The 24,195-nt window shown below is 43.8% G+C and overlaps 1 protein-coding gene across 6 annotated transcripts; it reads left to right on the top strand.

The window, feature by feature from the left end:
* The first annotated feature begins 8,965 nt into the window (after nucleotides 1–8,965).
* LOC106589286 (nestin) lies at nucleotides 8,966–23,853 on the top strand. 6 transcript variants are annotated; one of them, XM_014179053.2, is made up of 8 exons: nucleotides 10,757–10,824; nucleotides 11,066–11,103; nucleotides 11,676–11,725; nucleotides 11,984–12,070; nucleotides 17,593–17,693; nucleotides 17,823–17,918; nucleotides 18,110–18,331; nucleotides 19,018–23,853. In XM_014179053.2, the coding sequence occupies exons 3-8, from the start codon at nucleotides 11,702–11,704 to the stop codon at nucleotides 20,528–20,530; spliced, it is 2,043 nt and encodes a 680-aa protein (XP_014034528.1). In that variant the 5' UTR covers nucleotides 10,757–10,824; nucleotides 11,066–11,103; nucleotides 11,676–11,701; the 3' UTR covers nucleotides 20,531–23,853. The 6 variants fall into 6 exon arrangements, with proteins under 6 accessions (XP_045566037.1, XP_014034527.1, XP_014034528.1 ...); XM_045710078.1 differs by having other exon boundaries at nucleotides 10,765–10,824; nucleotides 11,313–11,725; XM_045710081.1 differs by lacking the exons at nucleotides 10,757–10,824; nucleotides 11,066–11,103 and adding an exon at nucleotides 8,966–8,978.
* Nucleotides 23,854–24,195: the final 342 nt, after the last annotated feature.

Below are 24,195 nucleotides of genomic sequence, written 5' to 3'. Positions count from 1 at the left end.
AGCCCTTTGATTAGCTATTCAGCAGTCTTATGTCTTGGGGGAAAAAGCTGTTAAGAAGCCTTTTGGACCTCGACTTGGCGCTCTGGTACCGCTTGCCGTGAGGTAGCAGAGAGAACAATCTATGACTAGTGTGGCTGGAGTGTTTGACCATTTTTAGGGCCTTCCTCTGACACTGCCCGATATAGAGGTCCTGGATGGCAGGAAACTTGGTCCCAGTGATGTACTGGGCCGTACACTCTACCCTCTGTAGTGCCTTGTGGTCGGAGGCCGAGCAGTTGCCATACCAGGCAGTGATGCAACCAGTCAGGATGCTCTCGATGGTGCAGCTGTAGAACCTTTTGAGGATCTGAGGACCCATGCCAAATGTTTTCAGTCTCCTAAAAAGGCTTTGAATAGGCTTTGTCGTGCCCTCTTCACGACTGTCTTTGTGTGTTTGGACCATGATATTTTGTTGGTGATGTGGACACCAAGCTCTCAACCTGTTCCACTACAGCCCCATCGATGAGAATGGGGTCATGCTCAGTCCTCCTTTTCCTGTAGTACACAATCATCTCCTTTGTCTTGATCACGTTGAGGGAGAGGTTCTTGTCCTGGCACCACACAACCAGGTCTCTGACCTCCTCCCTATAGGCTGTCTCATCGTTGTTGGTGATCAGGCCTACCACTGTTGTGTCACCGGCAAACTTGATGATGGTGTTGGAGTCGTGCCTGGCCATGCGGTCATGAGTGAACAGGGAGTACAGGAGGGGACTGAGCACGCACCCCTGAGGGGCCCCTGTGTTGAGGATCAGCGTGGAAGATGTGTTGTTCCCTACCCTTACCACCTGGGGCGGCCCATCAGGAAGTCCAGGATCCAATTGCAGAGGGAGGTGTTTAGTCCCAGGGTCCTTAGCTTAGTGATGGCACTATGGTGTTGAACGCTGAGCTGTAGTCAATGAATAGCATTCTCACATAGGTGTTCCTTTTGTCCTGGTGGGAAAGGGCAGTGTTGAGTGCAATAGACATTGTGTCATCTGTGGATCTGTTGGGACGGTATGCAAATTGGAGTGGGTCTAGGGTTTCTGGGATAATGGTGTTGATGTGAGCCATGACCAGCCTTTCAAAGCACTGCATGGCTTAGCTTGTCTGGTAGGTTTGTGTCACTGGGCAGCTCGTAGCTGTGCTTCCCTTTGTAGTCTGTAATCATTTGCAAGCCCTGCCACATCCGACGAGTGTCGGAGCCGGTGTAGTACGATTCCATCTTAGTCCTGTATTGACGATTTTCCTGTTTGATTGTTCGTCGGAGGGCATAGCGGGATTTCTTATAAGATTCCGGGTATGAGTCCCACTCCTTAAAAGCGGAATCTCTACCCTTTAGCTCAGTGCGGATGTTGCCTGTATTCCATGGCTTCTGGTTGGGGTACGTACGGTCACTGTGGGGACGACGTCATCGATGCACTTATTGATGAAGCCAGTGACTGGTGTGGTGTACTCCTCAATGCCATCCCGGAACATATTCCAGTCTATACCAGCAAAACAGTCCTGTAGCTTAGCATCTGCTTCACTGAGTCTGAGGTGCTAAAGGAGCTCCTTAAACTTGACCCCAAAAAACATCTGGCTCAGATGGTTTAGACCCTTTCTTCTTTAAGGTTGCTGCCCCTTTCATCGCCAAGCCTTTCTCCAACCTTTTTAAACTGTCTCTCCTTTCTCGGGAGATTCCCATTGCTTGGAAGGCAGTCACGGGTCGTCCTTTACTTAAATGGGGAGATCAAGCTGATCCTAACTGTTATAGGCCTATTTCTATGTTGCCCTGTTTATCAAAAGTTTTGGAAAAACTTGTCAATAATCAAATGATTGGCTTTCTTGATATCTATTGTATTCTCTCAGGTATGCAATCTGGTTTCCTCTCAGGTTATGGATGTGTCACTGCAACCTTAAAGGTCCTCAATGATGTCACCATTTCCCTTGATTCTAAGCAATATTGTGCTGCTATTTTTATTGACTAGAACAAAGCTTTTGATACGGTAGACCTTTCCATTCTTGTATTGAAGGAGTATTGGTGATTCTGAGGGGTCTTTGGCCTGGTTTGCTAACTACCTCTCTCAAAGAGTGCAGTTTATAAAGTCAGAAAATGCTGTCTCAGCCACTGCCTGTCACCAAGGGAATACCCCAAGGCTCGATCCTAGGCCCCACGCTCTTCTCAATTTACATCAACAACATAGCTCTGGTAGTAGGAAGCTATCTCATCCATTTATACGCAGATGATCCAGTCTTATACTCAGCTGGCCCCTCCCCGGATTTTGTGTTAAATGCTCTACAACAAAGCTTTCTTAGTGTCCAACAAGCTTTCTCTACCCTTAACCTTGTTCTGAACACCTCCAAAACAAAGGTCATGTGGTTTGGTAAGAAGAATGCCCCTCTTCCTACAGGTGTTATTACTAACTCTGAGGGTTTAGAGCTTGAGGTTGTCACCTCATACAAGTACTTGGGAGTATGGCTAGACGGTGCATTTCCTTCTTTCAGCACATATCAAAGCTGCAGGCTAAAGTTAAATCTAGACTTGGTTTCCTCTATCGCAATCGCTCCTCTTTCACCCCGGCTGCCAAACTATCCCAAACTAACTCTGTAATACTTACACGTTTCAAGCAGACCACCATAGTCCCTGTGCCCAAGGAAGCGAAGGTAACCAGCCTAAATGATTACCGCCCCGTGGCACTCACGTCGGTAGCCATGAAGTGCTTTGAAAGGCTGATCATGGCTCACATCAACAGCTTCCTCCCGGACACCCTAAACCCACTCCAATTCGCATACCGCCCCAACAGATCCACAGATGACGCTATCTCAATCGCACTCCACACTGCCCTTTCTCACCTGGACAATAGGAAGACCTATATGAGACTGCTGTTCATTGACTACAGTTCAGTGTTCAACACCATAGTGCCCACGAAGCTCATCACTAAGCTAAGGACTCTGGGACAAAACACCTCCCTCTGCAACTGGATCCTGGACTTCCTGACGGGCCGCCCCCAGGTGGTAAGAGCAGGTAACAACACGTCTGCCACGCTGATCCTTAACACTGGGGCCCCTCTGGGGTGTGTACAGGAGGGTACTGTGGTGGTTAATTTCTGTATTAACAAATGAGGAGAGACAAACTTCACACACCAGTTAGAGTTATACTTAAACTACATCTTTAATAATAAGAGCTTTGCAATAGCAATGACTTTCAACGATTCCCTATTTCTAATGAACCGTTGAGTGACAACACAAAAGTACAAAGATCTTTTATAGCCAAGATACACCCCTCTCAACCTACATGACGAACAACAGATACATAGAATGGTCACAAGGTTAAGATTTGTATGAAAGATATCTATAATACATAGATAGCAGACAGCATCTGCTATGTCAACAGTTTTCATTGTGTAGACCAATGTCTGGCACTCCTACTCCAAACTGGAACCGTCTCTTCCTGGTACGGTATAGAACAGAACCATTAGCTCATCCAATGGCATAACTCAATTGTCAACTCTAGATACTCCCATCTCAAGTAAAACCCCTTCTTGACCCCACTCCTGGACAAGCTCACTGAGGGGAGTGAGTCTCTAGGTCATACACTAAGTGCAACATCAGAGAGGACATACAATGGTTCCATACACTGCTATACACCTCCCCCCAATGCCAAAGGAGGGAGTGACTTGCGCACAGACATTCTGGAGACAAATAATTGGTTCCCCATTAATCACGCCATCCCTTCACATGGTTTAAGAATAGGTAAAGACACATTCACATATGAAGACAATGTTCCATCCTGTCCTCTTCCCTTTCTGATATTCTGCATAGCACCAGAGACATGTAAAAGACACGCCTGACCTCTCCCCTCTCTGGGCCCCAAGTGACTGAGCCCCAGCTGAGGGAAGAAGTGCAACTGCCAACACCAGAGTCCAAGGGATACATTCTAATAACAAGTATATCACATAAGCATATTATGCAGATAAGACATCTTAATTATCTATGTTACCCAACTAATTCTGATTCATCCGTCACAGTACTTAGTCCCCTCCTGTATTCCCTGTTCACCCACGACTGCGTGGCCAAACACAACTCCAACACTATCATCAAGTTTGCTGACGACACAACAGTGGTAGGCCTGATCACCGACAACGATGAGACAGCCTATAGGGAGGAGGTCAGAGAACTGTCAGTGTAGTGCCAGGACAACAACCTCTCCCTTAATGTGAGCAAGACAAAGGAGCTGATCGTGGACTACAGGAAAAGGCGGGCTGAACAGGCGTGCCGAACAGGGCTGTAGTGGAGCGGGTCAAGAGTTTCAAGTTCCTTGGTGTCCACATCACCAGCAAACTATCACGGTCCAAACATACCAAGACAATCATGAAGAGGGCATGACAAAACCTTTTCCCCCTCAGGAGACTGAAAAGATTTGGCATGGGTCCCCAGATCCTCAAAAGGTTCTACAGCTGCACCATCGAGAGCATCCTGACCGGTTGCATCACCGCCTGGTATGGCAACTGCTCGGCATCTGACCATAAGGTGCTACAGAGGGTAGTGCGAATGGCCCAGTACATCACTGGGGCCAAGCTTCCTGCCATCAAGGACCTATATAATAGGTGGTGTCAGAGGAAAGCCCATAAAATTGTCAGAGACTCCAGTCACCCAAGTTATAGATTGTTTTCTCTGCTACCGCACGGCAAGCAGTACCGGAGCACCAAGTCTAGAACCAAAAGGCTCTTCAACAGCTTCTACACCCAAGCCATTAGACTGCTGAACAATTCATAAAAATCGCCACCGGACAATTTACATTGACCCCCCCTCTGCCTTTTGTACACTGCTGCTACTCGCTGTTGTTTGTTACCTATGCATAGTCACTTCCACCAATGCTCCTTATAGGACACTGCACTTTATATCACTGCACTTTATACTCCTCTGTAAACTGGTCATTTCCATATACCCGTCGCAAGACCCACTGGTTGATGCTTATTTATAAAACCCTCTTAGGCCTCACACCCCCCTATCTGAGATATCTACTGCAGCCCTCATCCTCCACATACAACACCCGTTCCACCTGTCACATTCTGTTAAAGGTCCCCAAAGCACACACATCCCTGGGTCGCTCCTCTTTTCAGTTCGCTGCAGCTAGTGACTGCAACGAGCTGCAACAAACACTCAAACTGGACAGTTTTATCTCAATCTCTTCATTAAAAGACTCAATCATGGACACTCTTACTGACAGTTGTGGCTGCTTGTGTGATGTATTGTTGTCTCTACCTTCTTGCCCTTTGTGATGTTGTCTGTGCCCAATAATGCTTGTACCATGTTTTGTGCCGCTACCATGTTGTGTTGCTACCATGTTGTGTTGCTACCATGTTGTTTTTATGTTGTGTTGCTACCATGCTGTGTTGTCATGTTGCTGCCTTGCTATGTTGTTGTCTTAGGTCTCTCTTTATGTAGTGTTGTGTTGTCTCTCTTGTTGTGATGTGTGTTTTGTTTAAGGCCCCCCGTCCCCGCAGGAGGCATTTTTCCTTTTGGTAGGCCGTCATTGTAAGTAAGAATTTGTTCTTAACTGACTTGCCTAGTTAAAGAAAGGTTAAATAAATAAAATTAAAATTAAATCTGACCACTTTCTTATTGACTGAGTCACTGGTGCTTCCTGATTTAGTTTTTGCTTGTAAGCAGGATTCAGGATAGAATTATGGTCACATTTGCCAAATGGAGGGTGAGGGAGAGCATTTTACGCGTCTCTGTGTGTGTAGTAAAGGTGGTCTAGAGTTTTTTTCCCTCTGGTTGCATATTTAATATCTTGATAGAATGGCTTATGGCCGTAAATTCTCTTGGTAAATAGTGTGGTCTACAGCTTATCGTGAGATACTCTACCTCAGGCGAGCAAAACCTCGAGACTTCCTTAGATTTCGTGCACCAGCTGTTGTTTATAAATATACATAGGCCGCCGCCCCTTGTCCTGTTGGAGGCCGCTGTTCTATTCTGCCGAAAAAGCTTAAATCCAGCCAGCTGAACAGTATGTTAATCATGTCGTCGTTCAGCCATGACTCTGTGAAACATAAGATATTACAGTTTTGAATGTCCCATTGGTAGGATATACGTGCTCGTAGTTTGCTTATTTGATTATCGATTGATTGTACGTTGGCTAATAGGACCGATGGTAAAGGTAGATTACCCTCTTGGCGATGGATCCTTACAAAGCACCCGGACTGTCGTCCATGATATCTCTGCCTTTTGCTCCTGCGAATGACGGGGATGAGGGCCTTGTCGGGTGTCTGGAGTAAATGTCTGGAATTCCTCCAGGACGGAGTGAGTTACCACTGCCGTGATATTAAGAAGCTCTTTTCGGTCATAAGACACAGTGACAGAAACATTATTTACTAAATAAGTTACAAATAACTCAAAAAAACATACACAATAGCACAATTGGTTACGGGATCGTAAAACGGTGGCCATCTCCTTCGGTGCCATTTTGCTAAGCTAAGGACCATGGGACTAAACACCTCCCTCTGCAATTGGATCCTGGACTTACTGACGGCCACCTCCAGGTGGTAAGGGTAGGGAACAACACATCTGCCACGCTGATCCTCAACACGGAGACCCCTCAGGGGTGCATGCTCAGTCCCCTTCTGTACTCCCTGTTCACTCATGACCGCATGGCCAGGCACACCTCCAACACCATCATCAAGTTTGCCGATGACACAACAGTGGTAGGCCTGATCACCAACAACGATGAGACAGCCTATAGGGAGGAGGTCAGAGACCTGGTTGTGTGGTGCCAGAACAAGAACCTCTCCCTCAACGTGATCAAGACAAAGGAGATGATTGTGTACTACAGGAAAAGGAGGACTGAGCATGACCACATTCTCATCGACGGGGCTGTAGTGGAACAGGTTGAGAGCTTCAAGTTCCTTGGTGTCCACATCACCAACAAACTTTCATGGTCCAAACACACAAAGACAGTCGTGAAGAGGGCATGACAAAGCCTATTCCCCCTCAGGAGACTGAAAAGATTTGGCATGGGCAATGATGAGACAGTCTATAGGGAGGAGGTCAGAGACCTGGCAGTGTGGTACTAGGATAACAACATCTCCCTCAATGTGATCAAGACAAAGAAGATGATTGTGGACTACATCAAATCAAATGTATTTATATAGCCCTTCTTACATCAACTGATATATCAAAGTGCTGTACAGAAACCCAGCCTAAAACCCCAAACAGCAAGCAATGCAGGTGTAGAAGCACGGTGGCTAGGAAAACCTCCCTAGAAAGGCCAAAACCTAGGAAGCCAGTGACTCAGCCCTGTAATAGGGTTAGAGGCAGAGAATCCCAGTGGAGAGAGGGGAACCGGCCAGGCAGAGACAGCAAGAGACTGTACATAGACTGTTCTTTTTGCTACCGCACCGCAAGCGGTACCGGAGCGACAAGTCTTAACAGCTTCTACCCCCAAGCAATAAGACTCCTGAACAGCTAATCAAATGGCTAACCGGACTATTTGCATTGACACCCCCCTGGCCCCCACCCCAATTTTTAAGCTGCTGCTACTCTCTGTTTATTATCTTTGCATAGTCACTATAACTCTACCTACATGTACATATTACCAGGCCATCTTGACACCAGGCCATCCTCCAAAAGTCTTTGCCTCACTGTGTGTGCAGATGCACTCACACCTGTCTGCTGCCATTCCTGAGCAAGCTCGCACTGGTGGTGCCCCGATCCCGCAGCTGAATCAACTTTAGGAGACAGTCCTTGCGCTTGCTGGACTTTCTTGGGTGCCCTGAAGCCTTCTTCACAACAATTGACCCGCTCTCCTTGAAGTTCTTGATGATCCGATAAATGGTTGATTTAGGTGCAATCTTACTGGCAGCAATATCCTTACCTGTGAAGCCCTTTCTGCGCAAAGCAATGATGATGGCTTCCCTGTGGCTCAGTTGGTAGAGCATGGTGTTTGCAATGCCATGGTTGTGGCTTCAATTCCCACGGGGGGCCAGTACAAAAAAAGAATGCATGAAATGAAATGTATGCATTCACTACTGTAAGTCGCTCTGGACAAGAGTGTCTGCTAAATGACTAAAATGTTAAATGTAATGATGACATGTGTTTCCTTGCAGGTAACCATGATTGACAGAGGAAGAACAATGATTCCAAGCACTACCCTCCTTTTGAAGCTTCCAGTCTGTTATTCGAACTCAATCAGCATGACATAGTGATCTCCAGCCTTGTCCTCGTCAACACTCACACCTGTGTTAATGAGAGAATCACTGACATGATGTCAGCTGGTCCTTTTGTGGCAGGGCTGAAATGCAGTGGAAATGTTTTTGGGGTTTCAATTCATTTGCATAGCAAAGAGGGACTTTGCAATTAATTCTTCATAACATTCTGGAGTATATGCAAATTACCATCATACAAACTGAGGCAGCAGACTTTGTGAAAATGTATATTTGTGTCATTCTCAAAACTTTTGGGCACAACTGTACACGTATTGTATTCGGCGCATTTGACAAATACATTTTGATTTAATTGAATGCACTCTACCACACAGTAGGTGGCGGCATGCACAAACAAAAATACAAACGCCATGATACAGAAGAAGAAAATAAAAAATCGGTTACCCGGAAGTACTTCTTTATTTTTGCCTGCTTGCTACACACAAAGGTAACAAAAATAGAGTTGATGCTGCGCCGAGTTTCACAGATCTTTGCCTGGTAAGGATTTTATTGGAATTCGCCATAATTGTAGTCAGAGAGTTGTACTAAAGATACAGATCTGTGGTAGTGCACAGCCTATGTACTTTCTAAGACCTTCGTGACATGAAATCATTTGTACAAAAACCTCTGACTCATGAATAGCTCAGCAGAGTTAGATAACGTTTGCTATAGCCGTACTTCTCACAAACTAAACAGCTAATTATTACTAGCTAATTATTTGTGGCTCTTTCTAAACAAGTTTTTAAGAAGACGTGATACCCTGATTACCATATGGAAGTAAGTGACTAACCTTGTATTAGTTATCAATCCAAAACATCATTCATCAGTTTGTTTAACGTTACCCACACATTTGCTAGCTAGAGCTAGACTAACTGTTGGTGTCAGAGTGACTTGAATGTTATGAAAATTCGTTTATAGAATGTGGCAACAGTCAAAGACAGGCATGTATCAAATCATCATGGAATGCAAATCCTATTCTTACACAGGAGTGGCGAGTGATTGGTGGTGGGGGAGTTAAACCTTTTTCCAATGCAGTGTCTGTACTATAAAGAGGGCGTTTATCTTCAGGAGAAAGGGCGAGTGAAGGAATTCATCCCAGTCATCTCTTCTGTTCCCAACATGGCTAACGTCAAAGAGAAAGACAAGTCAAATACTAACTGCATTTGAGATGTTACACTTGCATACATTTTTCACAACTTATTGTGGCCCTGTGACTCAGCCCTGTAATAGGGTTAGAGGCAGAGAATCCCAGTGGAGAGAGGGGAACCGGCCAGGCAGAGACAGCAAGAGACTGTACATAGACTGTTCTTTTTGCTACCGCACCGCAAGCGGTACCGGAGCGACAAGTCTTAACAGCTTCTACCCCCAAGCAATAAGACTCCTGAACAGCTAATCAAATGGCTAACCGGACTATTTGCATTGACACCCCCCTGGCCCCCACCCCAATTTTTAAGCTGCTGCTACTCTCTGTTTATTATCTTTGCATAGTCACTATAACTCTACCTACATGTACATATTACCAGGCCATCTTGACACCAGGCCATCCTCCAAAAGTCTTTGCCTCACTGTGTGTGCAGATGCACTCACACCTGTCTGCTGCCATTCCTGAGCAAGCTCGCACTGGTGGTGCCCCGATCCCGCAGCTGAATCAACTTTAGGAGACAGTCCTTGCGCTTGCTGGACTTTCTTGGGTGCCCTGAAGCCTTCTTCACAACAATTGACCCGCTCTCCTTGAAGTTCTTGATGATCCGATAAATGGTTGATTTAGGTGCAATCTTACTGGCAGCAATATCCTTACCTGTGAAGCCCTTTCTGCGCAAAGCAATGATGATGGCTTCCCTGTGGCTCAGTTGGTAGAGCATGGTGTTTGCAATGCCATGGTTGTGGCTTCAATTCCCACGGGGGCCAGTACAAAAAAGAATGCATGAAATGAAATGTATGCATTCACTACTGTAAGTCGCTCTGGACAAGAGTGTCTGCTAAATGACTAAAATGTTAAATGTAATGATGACATGTGTTTCCTTGCAGGTAACCATGATTGACAGAGGAAGAACAATGATTCCAAGCACTACCCTCCTTTTGAAGCTTCCAGTCTGTTATTCGAACTCAATCAGCATGACATAGTGATCTCCAGCCTTGTCCTCGTCAACACTCACACCTGTGTTAATGAGAGAATCACTGACATGATGTCAGCTGGTCCTTTTGTGGCAGGGCTGAAATGCAGTGGAAATGTTTTTGGGGTTTCAATTCATTTGCATAGCAAAGAGGGACTTTGCAATTAATTCTTCATAACATTCTGGAGTATATGCAAATTACCATCATACAAACTGAGGCAGCAGACTTTGTGAAAATGTATATTTGTGTCATTCTCAAAACTTTTGGGCACAACTGTACACGTATTGTATTCGGCGCATTTGACAAATACATTTTGATTTAATTGAATGCACTCTACCACACAGTAGGTGGCGGCATGCACAAACAAAAAATACAAACGCCATGATACAGAAGAAGAAAATAAAAAATCGGTTACCCGGAAGTACTTCTTTATTTTTGCCTGCTTGCTACACACAAAGGTAACAAAAATAGAGTTGATGCTGCGCCGAGTTTCACAGATCTTTGCCTGGTAAGGATTTTATTGGAATTCGCCATAATTGTAGTCAGAGAGTTGTACTAAAGATACAGATCTGTGGTAGTGCACAGCCTATGTACTTTCTAAGACCTTCGTGACATGAAATCATTTGTACAAAAACCTCTGACTCATGAATAGCTCAGCAGAGTTAGATAACGTTTGCTATAGCCGTACTTCTCACAAACTAAACAGCTAATTATTACTAGCTAATTATTTGTGGCTCTTTCTAAACAAGTTTTTAAGAAGACGTGATACCCTGATTACCATATGGAAGTAAGTGACTAACCTTGTATTAGTTATCAATCCAAAACATCATTCATCAGTTTGTTTAACGTTACCCACACATTTGCTAGCTAGAGCTAGACTAACTGTTGGTGTCAGAGTGACTTGAATGTTATGAAAATTCGTTTATAGAATGTGGCAACAGTCAAAGACAGGCATGTATCAAATCATCATGGAATGCAAATCCTATTCTTACACAGGAGTGGCGAGTGATTGGTGGTGGGGGAGTTAAACCTTTTTCCAATGCAGTGTCTGTACTATAAAGAGGGCGTTTATCTTCAGGAGAAAGGGCGAGTGAAGGAATTCATCCCAGTCATCTCTTCTGTTCCCAACATGGCTAACGTCAAAGAGAAAGACAAGTCAAATACTAACTGCATTTGAGATGTTACACTTGCATACATTTTTCACAACTTATTGTGGCCCTGAAACGTTGTCCTCCTTAAAGTAGAGGATGAGACATGTGAGTACTTTAGTAAGACTTGCGGAAGAGAAGCATTGGCTGAGTTCTTTCCCACTTGATGAATTGTTTCTAATGATTCTTTGGTTTCTTCTTTGTTTGGCAGATGTCTCCTGTGCAGCCTACATAAGGATGATGAAGAATCACGAAGAAGATGTAAGTTACCCTCATTCACTCTTTTACCCTGACCTTCTTCTTCTCCATTGTAGCCTCAGGTTAACAAAGAATTGTTGGGTGAAAAAAAAAAAGTTTATACAGTAGTGGGTCAAGAGCCATCCATGACTTTGAACCACCTACACCATGTTGTATCACTTCCTCATTGCACTGCTCAAGCTGTTGATTCATACATTTAGCTAAACTAAATGCTTGTAGTTCCCTCTGTTAGTGAAACCACTTCTTTGTTTGTCTCTGTAGGTATTTGTTGCAGTGCGGGTCCAAGACCCTCGGGTTCAGAATGAAGGCTCTTGGAACTCGTACGTGGACTTCAAGATATTCCTTCACGTGAGTATCCATTCACCATCAACATAGGCTAAACTTTACAAAGAAGCAGTTGTCTCAATGAGTGTGTAAGTCCTTAGGCCATATTAGAGCTGTAAAACCCAAGTCTTGGGAAGGGCTAGTTTGAAATTACTTAAGACTCTCATTGTATGCATTTGTCATAGATGAGTCAGGATCAGAAAAAACAAATACTCCCTAGGGCTGGGCGGTATACCGTATGTTACAGTATACCGGTATTTATGCACGGACATGTCTGGGTTTTTACTTTACCTTCTATAACGGTATTTGATTGTTTTTTATTTTATTTGATATGTCGTGTGTAACATCCTTTATTGTTTACACCGCTACTTGAGTCATTCCTTTCCGCTCTTTCAACTCAATGCGAAATAGGCATAGCATGAATATGTTGGCTACATGAAGAAACATTTAAGGTGTGCCAGTGTGTGTTTTGGGCGTTCGTAAATTCAGAGCGTTTCGCTGTCGGAGCTTTCAGAGTGCACACTGGACTCTCAGCCGAGGAGTAGGGTTGATCCGATGGTTCTGACCTCAACGGCAGTAAAGCACCCAAGCAAACTGGCTAGCTTGCTAGCTACTTCCAGACACAAATGAGAGCATCTCACTCTGACCATTTTATTGGCCTAGCAGAGAAGGTTAGGGTGTTCATGTTATCCAGCGCGTTGGTGACTGTAACTGCTGCTGCCGGCTATATTCAACAAGTGTTGAGCGTTCGTAAATTCATCAGTTATTCTGCGCTCTAGCACACTCAGACGAGAATGCTCTGAAATCGGAGTAGATAGCCAGAGTGAATTTACGAACGCATCGTAATGTAGCCAACAATTATAGGGTCCCCTAGGAAACACTGAACATCACTTTGGTTCTTACCCTGTCACAATAACTCCTCCCAGGCATTTTCATTCGTTGTCATGTCAAACAACACTATTATTTATTCAGCTATAGAATTAGAATAAACATTCTATTTCCATGATGCTAACAGTTCACCCAAGTGTTTTGATCTAAATCACAAGTGAAATCGCAATTGCAACATTTGGTTTAAAATAAGGCCTTGCTTTTTTGCCCATATCGTGCAACCTTACGTGGCAGTGTGGAAATGTATGGAAATGCAGGAAATTATTTTAGGTTCCAGTTGAATTGAACAGTATAAAACAATCAGAATGGAGAAAGACCCATTGATATCACTTAGAATGTATGTGTTGCCAGTAGCGGTGCATGGGTAAAATCACTGGCAGTCACTTTTGTTGCACACATATCCGGATAATGCTGCTTACCATTTTGCGCAATGACGCTGTAGGTGTGATCGAGGAGTTGTTACCGCAAGTCGCAAAGAAAACAGTCCACTATTCCAGGTCCATTTCAACTTCAACGTTTCAACATCATCAAATCACCTAACATGCATTCGGAAAGTATTCAGACCCCTACCCTTTTTCCACATTTTGTTACATTACAGCCTTATTCTAAAATTGATTAAATAAAAAATGTACCTCATCAATCTATACACAATACCCCATAATGACAAAGTGAAAACAGGTTTTTAAAAATGTTTGCAAATTGATCAAATAAAAAAAAACTGGATACCTTATTTACATAAATATTCAGACCTTTTGCTATGAGACTCGAAATTGAGCTCAGGTGCATCCTGTTTCCATTGATCATCCTTGATGTTTCTACAACTTAATTGGAGTCCACCTGTGATCAATTCTATTGATTGGACATGATTTGGAAAGGCACACACCTTTCTATAGAAGGTCCCGCAGTTGACAGTGCATATCAGAGCAAAAACCAAGCCATGAGGTCGAATGAATTGTCTGTTGAGCTCTGTGACTGGATTGTGTCGAGGCACAGATCTGTGGAAGGGTACCCAAGATCCCCAAGAACACAGTGGTCTTCATCATTCTTAAATGGAAGAAGTTTGGAACCACCAAGGCTATTCCTAGAGCTGGCCGCCCAGCCAAACTAAGCAATCGTGGGAGAAGGGCCTTGGTCAGGGAGGTGACCAAGAACCCGATGGTCACTCTGACAGAGCTCCAGTGTTCGCCTGTGGCGATGGGAGAACCTTCCAGAAGGACAACCATCTCTGCAGCACACCACCCACCAATCAGGCATTTATGGTAGAGTGGCCAGACGGAAGCCACTCTTCAGCAAAAGGCACATGACAGCCCGCTTGGAGTTTGCCAAAAGGCACCTAAAGGAGACTCAAACCATGAGAAACAAGATTCTATGGTCTGATGAAACCAAGATTGAACTCTTTGGCCTGAATGCCAAGTGTCACGTTTGTAGGAAACCTGGCACCATCCCTATGATGAAGCTTGGTGGTGGCATGCTTTTGGGATATTTTTCAGAGGCAGGGACTGGGAGACTAGTCAGGAATGAGAGGAAGATGGACAGAGCAAAGTATAGAGAGATCCTTGATGAAAACCTGCTCCAGAACGCTCAGGACCTCGAACTGGTGCAAAGGTTCACCATTCCAACAGGACAACAACCCTAAGCACACAAGACAACGCAGGAGTGGCTTCGGGACAAGTCTCTGAATGTCTTTGAGTGACCCAGCCAGAGCCCGGACTTGAACCCGATCGACATCTCTTGAGAGACCTGAAAATAGCTGTGTAGTGACACTCCCCATCCAACCTGACAGAGCTTGAGAGGATCTGCAGACAAGAAGGGGAGAAACTCCCCAAATACAGGTGTGCCAAGCTTGTAGCGTCATACCCAAGAAGACTCGAGGCTGTAATCGCTGCCAAAGGTGCTTCAAGAAAGTACTGAGTAAAGGGTCTAAATACTTATGTAAATGGGATATTTCAGTTTTACTTTTTTTCATGCGTTAGCAAAAAGTCTAAACTTGTTTTTGCTTTGTCATTATGGTGTATTGTGTGTAGATTGATGAAGAAAAAAAAAGATTTAATACATTTTATAATAAGGTTGTAACGTAACAATGTGGAAAAAGTGAAGGGGTCTCAATACTTTCCGTTTACACCGTATTCTTAGTCTAATACAGTGAGAACTAAAGATACAAAAGACTATTAGTCCAGTCAACATAAGCTAAATATTATGTGGCTGCCCATTGTTCTGATTCCTGTGTGCGGGTGTGTTCGTGCAAGTAGAAAAACATGTTGACTCTACCTACTTGTAGAGAAACGCCAATGCCATCCTCCTCTCTTTCATGTTTGCAAAACGGTCTATCACTCTGTCATACAGTACACGCTTTGTCCTAGGCTACCTGGCTAAAATGCTTGTTTGGTAGCCTAACTTCCTTTCATGGGCAGCGTTAGATAGTTAACATTAGTCTTCTATATCTAGTTACGTATTGAACTTCCATCCTCTCAGGCTAGGGGCACAACAATGTATGAATTAATGGTTGGATCGGAATCGCCGTTATAATCATTGGCCAGTACAGAGAATTAAGTAAACACAAATCCCTATCTCCATCCATGGCTAACTTAACAAAGGGCCAATTTTTATCCACCGGATGACAACAACGTGCAACAATTCAAGTTGTTTCTGTCAATGACGTATGCTCTCAATGCGATTTAATAGGAGTGACGCCATATCCAAACCGGCTTCCCTTGTGTGCCAGGACCATTCACAGTTGAGCTCAACACTGATTGACTATTTTATACTTTTTTTTATCAAGGGAGGCCAAATGCTCGCTGGCTCGCGGGCGGCATCAATGTCATACTCTTTTGGACCCAACAGCATCAGATTGATGGCCTACACATACAGAGACAGAGGGGTGCTGTTTTGCTCTTTCGGATGCTTTCTCCAGTGAGATGCATTCAGCCTCTAACGAAGTGAAGGAAAAAATGAAACACAAAGAGACAAGATATATTATTTTATGTTTTTTCATTTTTTGGGGGGGAAACCTGGCTTCCCTTGGTATCCATGAGTACACGCCACTGCGTGTTGCATAAAATACAGTCAAAAATGTAAAAGAAATAGTGATTTGACATTTTGACCACATCGCACCGCCCTACTACTCCCATCAGCAATTCAACCGGTGTTGAGCGTTGGTAAATTCATCAGTTATTCTGCGCTCTGGCACACTCAGACGAGAGTGCTCTGAAACAGTTGTTGCAATGACTTTCTACTGAAATGGATACTTGCATAGTTGTCTTTTTGTTAAGTTTTACTACGCAATACATTTATTTATTTATTTAAAGCTGCGTTAGACTGGATTGCTTACACAAACTGACCAGCTCAAATAGACAAACGCTATATGGCAGACCAATCCAAACTCCATTCTCGGCATGTCCAGCCCACTCATTATCTCAGCCAATCATGGGTAGCGGGAAGGTTGCTTACTTTTTCTGTGACTTAAAAAACTAGGCTCGTAATTTAACAATTGTATTCATATTTACAGATGGCATACAAGTTTGTTATTAAGGCACATGAAAGTGCACATGTTCGAGGCACTTCTGCCAAAAAATTATTTTGATTTAAAAAAAATTAAAAAAGTACTTTCAAATGACTCCTGTGAAGTAGTGACCCACGACATACACCTAGTTTCCTGAAACGGGTCACATTTGATCAACAGTCTCACACATCCATACATACCTCAAAATCACATTGTTTGTTACGCTTCCTTTGGAGGTCTAGAGAATTTTGTATTAGCCGAAACTGCTAGAATGATCCTCTGGCTTTTTTATTGGCTGTTACATTTCAAGAACCCTCCCCCACATGCCCATAGAAGAAGGGGTGCTGCGTGTTATGTTCGTAATTTTTTTTCCCCGACCGTTTAGGACACATTTTGCAGAGTTATTGTGTATGCTAGTTTGCAACATTGTAGAAAATGGAAGAAAAATTGCCCTTTCGTGTCCCCGTTTCACTGCCGACTCTCACTCCCTCTCCCCCCTTTGCGCATGGAGTGAAGGGAGAGATGCTTTCTGATAAGCACAAGCATATGATAAAAAAAAAGAGCAACATTTCAAAATGTAAAACACTGTTTTTAAACAATGACTTTTACTGAGGAGAGTCACAGCTTTCTGAGTGTAAAAAACTATAACAGTATTTACTCTGAGTATTGAGGAAAAAACACCGCTAAACAGAATATGTAATTGAGATGATGAAACCTTTTTTGTAGGACATTAAATTGACTGTTAGATTAATTACATGGCTATCCAGCAGCAATATAACATTTGGTGTGTTTTGAGTTCCCACTTCCTCAAGTGGTGAATTATATAGCCTAGGCCAATATGCACAAAAAATATGCAGGCAAATTATCTCTAAAGAGCCAAAAATAAATCGGATAATTCTGAGTCTTATTTTGACATGTTGCACATCAAAATATCCATCATGCATTCCCTGAACATGTAAGATAAATAACTTCTTTCATGTGTTACTTGGCCTGGAAAAGGTTAGTCTAGAGCCCTGCCACTAATGGAAAGTCAATTTATTGCAATATTACTTTTTGTCCATATTGCCCAGCTCTCTAGTTTGGGCTTGATGTTTTCACTCCCATTGGTGTTGTCTGTATCCGCAGGATGTAATGGTGCACCATCTCTTTTTACTCACAGACCAACAGCAAGTCCTTCACGGCTAAGACGTCCTGTGTGCGCCGGCGCTACAGTGAGTTTGTCTGGCTCAAGAAGAGGATGCAGAAAAACACTGGCTTGGTGTAAGTCATCGCATTCTCCCCCAATGTGCTTGGCTTAACTGCTTGTTTGAAAAATAATTACAAACACCAATGTGAAGTTGTCCTGTTCTGGGAGCTATGGGTTATTCTCTGTCCCTGTCTGTCCTATAGACCTGTCCCAGACCTGCCCAGCAAGTCCTTCTTCTCCTTCAGTGGTGAGGACTTCCTGGAGAAGAGGAGGAAAGGCCTGCAGTCCTTCCTGGCCAAGTCAGTTCCTCTCCTAAGTTAATAATTAGCAATGACTTCACCATTTCAATTATAGTGCTTGCTTGTTCCCTCTATTTGTCATTGTCACACCTAGAATGAGCACAAAGGAAAAATGGTACCATGACTAGTCAACGATAAAGAGACCACAGCATTGAGCGTGGCATTGACATACCTTGTTTATCTTTCTTCAGAGTGTGCAGCATGACAGTGTGTCTGTCAGACAGCCAGCTCCACCTCTTCCTGCAAACCCAACTGCCGGTTGGTCACATCCTAGACTGTGTGCAGGGCCACACCCCCTACACTGTGACAGAGGCCATCCTCACCTATGCCTCGTCCAATCAGGGCTGGGTTCAGGAAGAGGACTCGACCCAGGAGCCTAGTCTCACTCCAGTTCCTTATGAGTCCATGGAGAGGTAAGACTGGAGCAGGTCAAACTGTACACACGGGCCCAAATAAGGCGTAGGTTTCAGTTTAAACGCCTGGTGTGCTCCTGAATAGACTTGAGTGTGTTCAATTAACACATTGTTTTAGGCCAGGATTCAATCTGGACCGCGGAAGACCCGCGTTGTAGCGCGATGGACATGTAAAGGTAATTTCCGATTAATCCGACATCTTCAGCGTTTACTTTGAACGTTAGGTTAACTTTGCCTATAAATTGTGCAGAGCCAAAAAGGGCCGGTCGGATTGAATTTCAGCCTAAGTCTTTGCAGATGCATGCGATTCTACGGTAACAGAATGAGGACGACTTTTAACAATTATCTCGGAAGATTGGACAAACGCACATTTACTCTAAGAACACTGCAGATGAGAAGTTTGGTAACAGAATGACGGCACAAACAGCACAAGGTGTTATTCTGTTTCTAAGCTTTGCATCTGCACTGTTCTTGAAGTAAATGTGTCTATAAAAATGTCTGAAAATTGTTAAAAGTAGTCCTTGTGCATAGTTGCATCGTTTGCTTAACTTTGCAATTATTGGTTTTAGTTTGATATGCATTTTTAAAGTGAAAAATCTGACTCTCAGCATCAATCTGTTACCCATACCTGTTTTACATGTCAATATAAAGGTAGTGGTACTCTATGGCCTTCTCTTTCCCCACAGCCCTGCTCCTCATCTACCTACCCTGCAATGTCAAGAGCCCCTCAGCCCTGTGAACCTCGCCTCCAGTGAGCCAGAGGGCCTATGGACTGAGAAGTTCCTAGCTGACACCCATGACATAGACACTGTGGAGACCCTTTCCCCAGAGGTCACCCAGGAGGACCGCAATGTAGTCCAGGCAGAGGCCATCCTGGAGATACAAAGCCCAGTGGAGACTATCTTTAAGTGGGACAGCCATGAAGAATCTACTCCAGAGAGGCTCGACCATGAGGCGATGATCCACCACCAAGGTGATTGTCAACTGCAGACACCTGTGGAAGTGCACTTTGAAAAGGACACAGGCTTGGAGGAGGAGTGTGTAGTGGAGGTGACGACTGAGAGGGTCATTAAGGAGGAGAGCCATGCTGATGACATAACTACAGAGACAATCCCTCCCAAACAGAGTAGCCTAGACCCAGATAGCCACGAGGAACTGATCCACCAAGGGGAATGTAAACAGCAGACACCTGAGGAAGAGGCCACAGGCCTGGAGAAGGAGTGTGTATCAGAAGAGGCCAATACTGACACGACTACAGAGACAATCCCTCCCAAACAGCGTAGCCCAGAGCTACACATCCATGAGGAAACTCCTCGAGATGGAGATAGCCTAAGGGAGACAGTTCTAGAGGACCTTAGCCTTGCGGAGGAAGCTCAAGAAAGCATCAGTCATGAGAAGACAACCTCGGAAGGGGACAGCAACAAAGACACACTAACAGCCATTGAGCTGGACAGCCAAGGGCACATGGATGAGATTAAATACCACATAGAGATCAGCCCAGAGGAAGAGTGTCATGAGATCGCATCAGAAGAGTTGGAACGTGTTGATGACTCAACCCAAAAGGTAGAAAGTGGAGATGTTGCAACCCAAGAGGTAGAAAGTGGCGATGAGACACCCCAGAAGAAGAATGCTCCCTTGGACATTCAACAAGTAGATGATCAGCTGGTTGGGGCAACAACATCTGATGGGAGTAGCCATAAGGAGAGCGACAACAAGGATTCTGCCAATAACGACAATGCAATACAAGAGACGAATGACTACATGGAGACAGCTCCCGAGAAGGAAAATCACCAAACAGTTTGCACAGAGGCAGAAAAAGCCTGCAACAACCCAGACACTGTAATTCCCAAAACTAACAGAGGTCCCTCACATGATGAAATCGCAACTGAGGTACCCAATGCTCAGGGGACCAATTGTGTCAAAGTTAGAGAGGACAGGGATATTTTGTACATGGTCAACAGTTACTCAGCGAAAACCCTAGAGAATGAATCTTCAGAGCTAGTGGGTGATGGAGTTGAGCTAAAGGACATGAGGATCCAAGAGAGCAGTCATCTGGAGTTTGAGGGCCACTGTACAGAGCAGGACATCTCATTAGCCCAGGAGGGTAATACTGAGGCCTCAGAAGTGAGCCAGGAATGGGAGGCCCATGCGTTCACTGCTGCTACAAACCAGACTGTGAGCCCAGAGATGGAGCCCTAGATATTAGGCTGCCTCATGCACTCTGAACCTGAACAATGGATAGTGGAATATCTTCTGCCAAAGACATAACCAGTCTCTCACTCACCCTGCACGCCTATTCTCACACCCCAGCTGAGCTCTGCTTCGCTTGCGTTGATGAACTCTGTATACCCTGTGAACTTGGGCTTATAAGGGAATTAGTCCATTTTACTCAACCGGCTGTGGTGCCCCAATGGCATTAATGTGACAATTATTTTGTCCGTTAGTCCACATGCCTTAATGCTGTATGCTTGACTATGAGGGGCGAACGTGTCCCAACCTGCCCCAAGTCCCTCTGATGCATGTGCCCATCTGAACACCTGCCTTGATGAAGCAAAACTTCCTTCAACTGAACAGCAGCAAAACCGAGGCCCTGCATTGTTGGCACCCACTATCAGGTCCAGCACTCACCAATAACACACCTCACCATAGCAGGACAGAAACACGCCTCTCTCCCCCTGAGTTTCCAGTCTGGGTGTAAAGCTTGATTCCTCCCTGACCTTTGACAGCCTCGTCAAACAACCGCGTAAAGCGTCATTCTATCGCCTTAAGGCTGGACTACCTCGACACACTCTTCATCGGGAACCCAGGCAGGAGTCTCCAGAAGCTCCAGTACATCCAGAACGGCGCTGCCAGGATCCTGATGAGAGTGCGGAAACGCCATCACATCAACCCCATCGCGCCATCTCTCTGCACTGGCTCCCCATCTCATTACGGATTGAATTCAAAACCCTCCTGCGGACATTCCAGTGTGTTCATGGCAATGCCCCTCCTTATCTAAAATAACTACTCTCCCTCCATAACCCCACCTGCACCCTTTAGGACAAGCGACTCCACGCCCCCAGGACCAAGCTCAGCTCCTTGGGGGATCAGACTTTAAGCTTGACCGCCCCCAGCCTCTGGAATGCCCTCCCGGACCACCTGAAGGCACTACAGCCTCTGGGCTCCTTTAAAATGGGCCTAAGGACCTTTCTCTTTAGGAAGACTTTTAAATCAAATTTTATTTGTCACATGCTTCGTTAACAACAAGTGTAGACTAACAGTGAAATGCTTACTTACAGGTCCTTTTCCAACAATGCAAAGTTAGATAAAGAAAGCTGGGCTTGTCTTTGTCCCTTGTAGCGTCAGCTGTGTTCTTTGTGTCAGTTGCCTGGTCTAGTTGTCCCAAAAAAAAAACATTTTTATATTTGTTTTTAAATTTATTTTATGCACTTTGAGATTATTCTGTATAATGAAAAGTGCTTTACAAATGTAATTTATTATTATTGTGTGATCATAACTGTCGCAGTAAAGTCGTGAATACATATTTGGAGTCCATGAAAAGTTGTCTTGCAAAACTATCTTGCAATCAACTTTGACTGCGTTTTATTAATAACTTCCAGCAAAAAGTGTCATCCTGCATGCATTCCCTTTGCTGTTGTGGGTGGTTTCTTAGTTCAGCTTGAATAAACAGGGATGAGGGTCGTTCCACCTCAAAAAGCACAATTAAGAGGATTTCGACACCCACCATCTCAGATTGTGTCGTAATAGTTTCTGTAGATCGAAACAGATAAGATTAGTGTTCCTGAAACATTATTTTGTTGAAATATAATTTGATATCTGAGAAATTAAAGGCCCAATGCAGTCGTTTATCTCGGTATAAAATATTTTCTGGGTAACAATTAAGTACCTCACTGTGATTGTTTTAAATTAAAATGGTCAAAAATAGCTCCTTAGCAAAGAGCCATTTCTCAAGCAAGAATTTGGAGTGTGGTCCCAGTGGGGAGGGGAAAACAGAAAACAAGCTGTTATTGGCAGAGATGTTTGGAACTCTTTCTTATTGGTCTATTATCTTAATTACCGCCTGGTGACGTCACCAAGCAGGCCAAAACTCCATCCCAGGCAGAAATTTCAGGTAGTCTTTTCAAACAGCTCTTACACTAAAAGGCCATTATCATTTTCCAGTGTTCTTCCAACCTCATAGTGTATTATTCTGACCTCATATATTTGACTGCACTGGGACTCTAATTGATTGCACCCAAATTGGCCATTTTAATTTATTGGATTTATATAATCGTCAATAAATATAGTACCTAACATCCAATTTGGACCATAATTCCTCCTAACAATGAGTAAGACATGAGGAATCCCATAAAATGATCAAAAGCCTCCTACGGACCTAGCCTTGCAAAGCCGCCGGATCCCGCGAGCTTACATTAAATGTTGTATGGATATGTATGTTCACTGTAAGCTCGCGGGATCAGGATCCCCCCCCCCACAACAAGTAATGTTCCAAGCTGCAGCTCCATACTGCTTGTCAGACTTAACTGATACTGGTTGTTGGGGTGGAAGAGGTGTGGGGGTTCCACTGGTGGCTTTTGACCACTTTATTGGATTCTTCATGTCTTGCATAATGGTAGAAAGGAAGAAGTTTGGTTCAAATTGGATGTTGTACTATATTTGTTGAATATGATGTAAATGTTAGGGGCCAATTTGGGTGCAATCAATTAGCTTACTTTGTCAGATTAAATGTCAACAAAATAATGTTGCAGGAATGCTAAGCTTATCTATTTCTAATTACACAAACTGTTTCAGAACCATCTGAGATGGCTTGCCATGTTAGCCAATTGAGCCGAAGGCTGCATGGACACTAGCTTTACTAAGTTGTCTGTCCTCGGGGTGGAGTTAGTTATAGTATAGTAAACGGTAGTCAACACTGGTATCTTTGTAAATTGTCAACATGTTACACCAATGCAGTCCGAGCTAACATATGCTTTTAGTGTCTTCACAGGGATACTTATTTTATTTCAAGACAAGCTGTTTGTATTTTTCAACACTGAGAAAAGGGACCATGTATTTTATGTTTTGTGTGGGTCGACAACTACATTAGATATAATTGGTCATGATACTTGTAGTGCATTTGAAATTATGACAGGATCACTGTTCTACTGGGTATGTGAAACATGATGTGGGGTGGACTACATGAGGAATCATAGAGTGCAGATTTAACTTTAGCCAACCTTCTGTTAGACCACATTGTCTGGTGACATTTCTGGTATCATGCTTCCCCAGATTCTTTCATCTGGCTATGTTTGTTCTCATATTCTGCATTTTAACAGGTGCATTAGTTATTTTAAGTGGTAGATGGTTCCCGGACACATGGTTTTAGATTTTCAATTTTATGTATTTTAGACACCTGGATTTACAAGGGCAATATTATACCAATCTAAAATAGTCAACAACAACCTAGGAATGCACCTATTGACAATGTTTATTTTTAATAAAATTTTAATTGGAAATAAAATGATAGTTCCCCCCCACCTGAACTTTGCATCCATGAGTCTATTTTAATGCATGACATTTAGACATTTGTCAGACTTGCACAGTCAAGCAAGTTCATATGTACATAAGTGTGACATTTTTATTATCTAACAGAAAATATATTTTTACAAGCACAACAATCAAAACAATGATTTAATATTATTCATTATCATGTATTCCAATTTAAATGAAACAAGATAGTGGAGCAATCCTGACCCCTTGTGGCTTACATATTTCATGTCGGCATCAAAAAAAAACAAGCACTTTTGCCTTCCTTCAGACACAAGACTGTTGGAAGCACAAGTTGGTATGCATTGCAGTGTAGTAGTACTCGAGACCGGTCTAGA

Source organism: Salmo salar, chromosome ssa28, assembly GCF_905237065.1.
Source record: "Salmo salar chromosome ssa28, Ssal_v3.1, whole genome shotgun sequence".
NCBI lineage: Eukaryota > Metazoa > Chordata > Actinopteri > Salmoniformes > Salmonidae > Salmo > Salmo salar.
Note: the sequence above shows the minus strand (reverse complement) of the source record. Positions and strands in the feature narration are given on the sequence as shown.